Source organism: Anas acuta, chromosome 27 (genome assembly GCF_963932015.1).
Source record: "Anas acuta chromosome 27, bAnaAcu1.1, whole genome shotgun sequence".
Classification (NCBI taxonomy): Eukaryota; Metazoa; Chordata; class Aves; order Anseriformes; family Anatidae; genus Anas; species Anas acuta.
The window spans coordinates 4,709,641-4,716,658 of record NC_089005.1 but is presented as its reverse complement, the minus strand read 5'-3'; the positions used below and the strand labels follow the sequence as shown (position 1 = coordinate 4,716,658).

Genomic DNA, 7,018 nt, shown 5'->3' with positions numbered 1-7,018 from the left:
TTTCACCCCACTCCCCATTCGGGGCTCCTTACCGATAGTCAGAGATAATGTGGTTACACCCAGTAGCTAATTTCAAGGAAGAAAAAACTTTTGCTCTTTCCAGATACCTATGGGAGCTCTCGATCCCTGTTAATGACTTTTTGTGGTTTCATTCTCTGAGCAGGCTACTTGCACTCAGAAATAATAATCTATTTAGTGCCGAATATTTTTCCCCCACCAAAACTATGAAAAAGAGTCACTTTGGGGGTTTACTTGGAGCACTGCTGGAAGATCAAATCCTTTAGTGTCCTTGTGGGAAGGGGTTTTTTGCAGTACAATTAATAGCATTCTGCATGGGCTCAAACCAAACCAGTCCAAGCTGCAAACAAAAGCACCATCACGCTGAGGTGCCCAAACCCTTCAGTTCATTTAATTGCAATCTTTAAGCTTCGCTACATTCTAAGTGGCCCAAAAGTTGTGCTGTTTTTTGAACTATGGGAGATTCCAACTACTGGCAGCAGTAAGTATGGTTTGAGGCTTCATGTGAAGTTGTTCAGGACTATCTCCACTGAAACAGCAAACATGAAAGCTCTTTTATTGGACAAGCAGAGGGAGGAATACAAGGTTCGAATGGGGAGAAGATATCCTGGTCCACAGCTGTTGCTTTGGCTTTATTAGAAAATGTTTGTTGGATGGTACTGAAGCCAGTTGTGGAAGCAGGGAAGGAGAGGTTAACTCAGATTGTGGTTTCTGGGTTAAATTCAGTGTTAAAGGGGAATAACATGCCCATGTGATGGGAGGCAGGGTCAGAAAGGACAAAAAAAAAGCTGCTTCTATCTGCAGCATTTCCCCCGCAGAATGCTTCAGAGAGAGAAAGTGGGCAAGAAGCAGGGAAAAGGAGAAGAAAATCGGGAAAACAGGTGATGAGACCAGGATGTCACCAAAGCCCTGGGATGGGGCATGGGATCTCAAGATTGCCAGAGCTAAAACTGCAAGGAGGCATTTGCACGAAGGAGGCTGACTTGCACCTTCGCTTCACCTGTTTTAATTTGCACCAGACGTCGAACACTTAGAAAAGTATTGAAAGGTAAAATGCAGTGCATGCGCTGTTACAAATTTACAAAACAGTTGCGTATCACAAAGTACGTGTTACCTCCATGTCCTGCTTTTGCAGTGAATATCCCAAAAGATTTTGTTGCTCTGTGTTTATGTATATCTCCACTTAGCTTACATCGATGCGAAAATCATTTAGAAAGGTTTGATATCGTCAACAGTGGCGTTCAGTGCCAAAATACATGATATATATCAGATCTATGCAGTGTAAGTAGCTTGACAAGTGTAACTTTACATATGCTACAGGCTATATACAAATCAGCATCAACCAAAGCACAAGAAGCAATAGTTATAGCTGCTATTGCCATGGCAGCTGTATCATCAGTGTGTCAAACAAACTATTTGTGAAAGGTGGTTTTCCAGCATCGCCAGTTCCTCAGGGTTCATTTTATCAATGCTGTTTGCTGTATCAGTCCAGTTTAGCTGATTTAAATCCCTCCCTGTGTGATTGATCCCTCTGGGAATCCCTTTGGATATATTTTAGCATCCTTTGCGTTACAGTGCTGATGGCAAATGATGACCATGTTCTCAAGGCTGACCTGCACAAGATGCATTCAATAGCACTGGGAGAAAAGCATTTTCTCGGGCTGTAACATTGCAGGTGTTACTTTTGGGGGCTTTCCTTGGGCTTTCAGGCATTCACACTTGCCACCTTTGGGCAGGCTACAAAAGGCAGCAAGGCTCAGCTGAAAGCAAAGTGGTGTGGGGTGATATTCCAAACCCAGCCCTGGTGGGACTTGGAAAGCAGCTGTGACTTCAGCCTTGCTATTCCAAACCCACTTTTTTTTGGGGTGGTGTGCTGCTGCAAGAGGTATTTGCAGCATGCCAGCTGCAGCATTGATATGTTCCTATGTATGTGGTGAGGGTGGTTTGGGGGGATTAAAGGGTTAAAACTACACCCAGCAGCCCAGGGTCTAGCTTGGAGCACCCCAAAACCCATAAAACTCCTTAGAATGCAAGAGTGCTGAGCATTCATGCTCAGGGTTGCAATACTGGCATGTCCCAGGGAAAGGTGTTTTGGTGTTGTTGTTGCTAAGCGGATTAGGTAAAACCCTGCTTCTTAGCAAAGAGGATTTTCAGAAATGCTCTTGCAGGGATGACGAAGGCTGGGCAAGCCTATCTCTGTTGGGCCCATCACTCTTGGGGTGACCCCAAAGAGGAGGAGGAGGAGGTGGTGAAGACCGTATTTTAGGCATCTTACTCCATCTGGGCAGCTGTCCTGACAGAACCAGGACAGGGCAAAATTTGCTCGTGGTTGCCCAAGTCAGAGCCTGTAGGGAGGCAGTGGGGGACATCAGTACCCACTCGCCTTGACAGCTCTTCACCAAAGGTGGAAAAAGTGAGGACAGGGCAGGGGGAACCCCTTGGGTGGGCTCAGGGACACGAAGACATCTCACTGTTACATGGCCAGGGTGCAACACCCTATCAGTGTATGGCAAAGAGGGTGGCAAGCAGGAGGAGGAGGGCGAGCCAAGCATCAGCCGGGTGCAGCCGGATGCCCGAGGCCAGGCGGTACTCGCGGTACTGCTGCACGCACATCTCACGTATCACTTTTGTCACCACCTTGGTCTCCATCTCCGTCTCCGTTTGGTTTGCCCCTGGGCCAGCCTCTGAGCCGTTCTTCTTGGCAGCGGGGCCAATGTTGTACTCAGTCACTGTGATGTTGAAACAGTCAGCAACGAACACGTCCTGTGACACAGTGCTGCCGTAATCCCGGTAGTAAACCCGGTTGGGATAACGCGCTGAGTTCTCGTTCCACCACCTGTACTCGTCTGGGCTGTCGAAGTGGTAGTGCATCCCTGACATGACGCGCCCCATGGCGTAGCCCCCCAAGCCCCCCACCACAGCACCCGCTGCTGCTGCCCCAGCCACATGCTTGAAGTTGGTCTTCGGGGGTTTCCATGGCTTTTGGTGGTGATAGTTTCCTCCGCTGGATGGGTTGTATCCCCAGCCGGGGTTGTGGGGGTACCCTGGGTTATGGGGGTACCCCGGGTTGTGGGGATACCCCGGGTTGTGGGGATAACCAGGATTCTGGGGGTAGCCAGGCTGGCGGGGGTAGCTGGGCTGGCGGTGACTCCCAGTGCCCCAGCCACCCCCACTGGGTTTGCCTTTACTCTTCTTGGAGAGGGCAACGTCAGTGCAGGCACCAAGGAGCAGGGCCACCAACCAGCAGGTGACGAGGAGCCTGGCCATGGCTGCAGGTACAAGGACAAGCAGTGTGTTAGGGGCAGGAGACAGAGACCCCCAGCTGTTGTCTGCACCATTTGTAAAGCATGACAGGCTTTAGGCTTGCTTGCATCCAAATCATGCATCATATGAAACACACATCATCCCCTTTAATCTAGCTACAGAATGAACAGTTTGAGCTTAAATGCCTGTTTACCCTCCTCTCCCTCCCCGCAAACCCCTATATCTCTACCTTCCTTTGCTTGGAACCTCCTGTACAGCTTCCCATAAGCCACAAGGGCCAGCTCTGCTGCTAACAGCAATTCTCAGTAGTGGAAAAAAAGAATTCTGGGGAAAATGCTTAACCAGACCTAAGGGTTACACTCAGCCCCTCCCTGGAGGTTTTCTGCAAAAGAATGAAATTCACTGTGTTTTGCCCAAGTCCCTCTTTATGCACAACAGACCTTAACTGAAAACCAGCTGGTGGTGTCTTTCTGGTTAATGTGTTTGCAAAGCTGTTTACTCAGCATTTTGCTGCTGGCATCCCAGGGGCATACAGGATGCCAGGAGGCCCTTACACTTACAGTAACTGGTGGGAGGAAGAAATGCCACTTTAATGAGCTGTTATCTCCCTGTGAAACAGTGAAGGAGTCATAAACACCAGGTCTATGCCTTTGGGAAACACCTCCTGAACCGAAAAACCTCTCAGGTGCTGCACGCAGTACAAAGGAGCATCAAGTTACTGCAATCCTCATGATCAGTAAGTGTCCAGTAATACAAAAGGGTGGACAACACGCTGGGCATGCTTTCTGGCTCATCTTGCAGCAAGAAGCAACTGCATTTTAGATCTTGAGTGTTTTTTTTTTGCAGGCATTAATGGTCATAACTAAATCTAAAGACAAGTTTAATGCAGATAACAGATGGCTCTTGTGAGATATTGCTTTTAACAGAGCAAACACCCACAACAATTTCCTCTTGAAGCCAGTGCTCTTTCCTTTTGTATATCAGCTAAGGTTTTATGCTCCATGAAAAAGGACACTAATCTCCCTCTCTATCCAGGTAGTAATGCCCTTTTACCCCACAGAAAATTCTGGCCTGAGACAATCTAGGAAATCTTGAATTGGGGCACTTTAACAACAGCATTTTAGTTGGGATCATTAGCAATAACAGAACAGGGAGGATGCAGTGACCCCTCTGATAAGGAGAAAATTCAGTTTTGGCAGCTGTTTTTCACCAGGTTTGCTGCTTTCCCAGTCCCACAGTGCCCACCCACTTGGGAGCAAAGATGAGATCAGCTAGTTTAAAAATAGCCTGAAGACATATCAAAAAATTTGGATGGGCAAATGCTCCCTTGGGATCTCAAAGAAGGATTTGGAAAATAGGGAAAAAAAGAAAAAGCAGCAAGCTGGCAGATCGTTTTAAGACATGTGAATTCCTGAAGCAAGTTGCAAGGGGTGGAAAAATAACCCTGAGACACAGCCTTGATGAAAACAGGTTTTGGGAAAGCCCCAAAGGATATTCCAGCCCGGCAGTACCGACCTGATCCCCTAATTGTGCTTCAGCTCTGACAAACCCGGGTGGGGGAAGGGGGGTTCGGTTTCGTTTCCACAGCTAACTACTGAGCTCCTCAGGTGGCTGAGCTTCTCCCTTAATAAATACAATTAAAACCCTGCAAGAGATAGGGAATGCGGATGCACTTACCTGGGGGTGAGGTGTCTGGTCTCAGTAGCTGCTTTCTCTGGTTCAGAGATAATATTTATGATGTGACTGATCTGAGAAGCACTGAATGGAGATGATTGATTAATTCAGGTGATTTATGGCACTCAGGGAGGGGTAGAAGCAGGGTTTTATGTCTGCACCCGTGCCTACAACCACGGTGCCAGCATGGCAGAATGGAAGGGGAAAATGGAGGTTGCAAAGAACGACTGCAAACAGCAATTACATGTGTGGGAGTGTGCAGCTGCGTGGGGGGGCTGTCAGATGCAGCTTCGGCCCTGGGGAGAAAATCCAGTACTCCCTGCCAAAATCACCACAGGCCAGGCCTTGCCACAGTGCCCTGGGCACAGATGGGGGTAAAGGAGAAAAGAGAGGAGGTGGAGAAGGGGAAGGGCAAGGTGGAAGCGCAGTGGGGTGGAAGGGAAGACGCTCGGGTTGTGCTTCGCGCCGAGCCCCCTCCGCAATGCTGGGAATTGCTGAGTGCTGGTGGCACTGGGACGCCAAAAACAGGGCTGGGGGAGGTATAAGGCATGACAGCTGCTTCCTGATAATAGCATCCCTATCTTTAAGAAATCCCACCTTTTTCTGCCCTCCCCCCCTCCCCCAGCACCAGGGAAGCACAATTTCGCACCACCGGGCCCCAGGCTCCCACAGCACCGGGCGAATAAAACACTGGGGGTCGAGCGGGGGGGGGGGAGGGTAGCGACAACATTTTCCCACCAGAATCAGCCTGGAATCGGAATAAACAAGTAGCAGCAAGCAGCAGAGCTCTTCTAAGGCTGGCAGTCACCTTCGGAGCTGGAAATGCCTATTTTAGGCAGCAAAGGGAGCGCAGCCCTCATCCCCTAAAGCGATTCAGCCGTCAGCATCGTGCAGAGCCCGGCGCTGACCATCGCCCCGGCTGCCCCCCTGCCTCTGCCCGGCTTCGTGCCCCCCACAGTCCCTTCCCCGGCACTCACCACCGCCTGCTCGGCTCAGGATGATCCAGCACCGGCCGCAGAGACGGGGGAAGGAATAAATAGCGAGAGGGAGGAGCCGGCTGCTGAGCACAAGCCGCACAGCCTGGCCTGCATCCTACTTCCCCTGGCAGAGTGCAGCGTTTTGGGTTCTGCCCTATCTCTCCCGGCGTGTACAAGCAATGCAAGAGGCAAAACTGGAAAATTGCTGTTTTATTCAAGAGTTTTTTGTATTCAGTGATATTCAAGAGTTGTTTGTATTTGGGATTTGGGGCCTGGTTAGAAAGCTCCGTGTCAGGGCTCTGGGTGTCACAGCATGAGGAGCAAAGGAAGCTTTTAGTGGTTGCCATTTGTATCCAAAGCCATTAGCTTGTAAAAACCCATCCACCGTAAAATATACAGAGAGAGATACTCTACAGCTTGATGGGTAGAGAATAAAATAGACTTAGCCCGACGGCAGAAATGATGGGTCTGTCTTCTGAGTTCATCTTGTTTTGATTGAGTAAAACGGCAGAGCAGTTGCAGAGCTCCTGTGGATGTGTGTTTTGAGGTATGCCTGTATCACAAACACTAATTAAAAATGATATGTGATGCTCATGACAAGCTTATATAGCCCCCTTTGTTTGGAGGATAAAGGAATGCACGGTATTGTGTGCTAATGGCTCAGGCAAGTTTTTCACCTGGCCTTCATTCCCATCCTTTAGGTTAGGCTACAGTAAAAGGGTTGAGTCTCTAGCACCCAGGGACACTGGCACAGTGGTTAGGAGATGCAATTGCACCTTGAAGCTAATTGCACCCAGATGGATTTCTGCATGGCTGCCCTGGTGGTGCTCCCACCACTGGATTACACAGTCCCTCTGGCCATAAAGAGGACTCCCAGCCCCTTCCTCCATGTGCTTCTCTATCCATCTGACCTGATTATATTTGAAAAAAAAATAAAATAAAATAACTTCTGTCTGGCAGGAAGTGGGTTGCGCTGAGTGGTTTGGCTGTGCGAGCTTGACATACATATTCATTTCTATATGAAAAAAACTGTGTCAGGATTAAGGTCAGCTATTACAGGCTGATTGAATATTTTTCCTGTAATA

General features: G+C 48.9%; 1 protein-coding gene across 2 annotated transcripts; it reads right to left on the bottom strand.

The window, feature by feature from the left end:
* Window positions 1–558: 558 nt before the first annotated feature.
* On the bottom strand, window positions 559–6,061 carry PRNP (prion protein (Kanno blood group)). Of its 2 annotated transcripts, XM_068662271.1 has the most exons (3): window positions 5,934–6,061; window positions 4,960–5,040; window positions 559–3,287 (listed from the first exon to the last, which is right to left on the bottom strand). In XM_068662271.1, the coding sequence occupies exon 3, from the start codon at window positions 3,283–3,285 to the stop codon at window positions 2,518–2,520; it is 768 nt and encodes a 255-aa protein (XP_068518372.1). In that variant the 5' UTR covers window positions 3,286–3,287; window positions 4,960–5,040; window positions 5,934–6,061; the 3' UTR covers window positions 559–2,517. The 2 variants fall into 2 exon arrangements, with proteins under 2 accessions (XP_068518372.1, XP_068518373.1); XM_068662272.1 differs by lacking the exon at window positions 4,960–5,040 and having other exon boundaries at window positions 5,934–6,059.
* Between the last annotated feature and the right edge of the window lie 957 nt (window positions 6,062–7,018).

Excerpts from the sequence above, each read along its gene's own strand:
- PRNP (XM_068662271.1), bottom strand. The coding sequence starts at position 3,285 with ATGGCCAGGCTCCTCGTCACCTGCTGGTTGGTGGCCCTGCTCCTTGGT.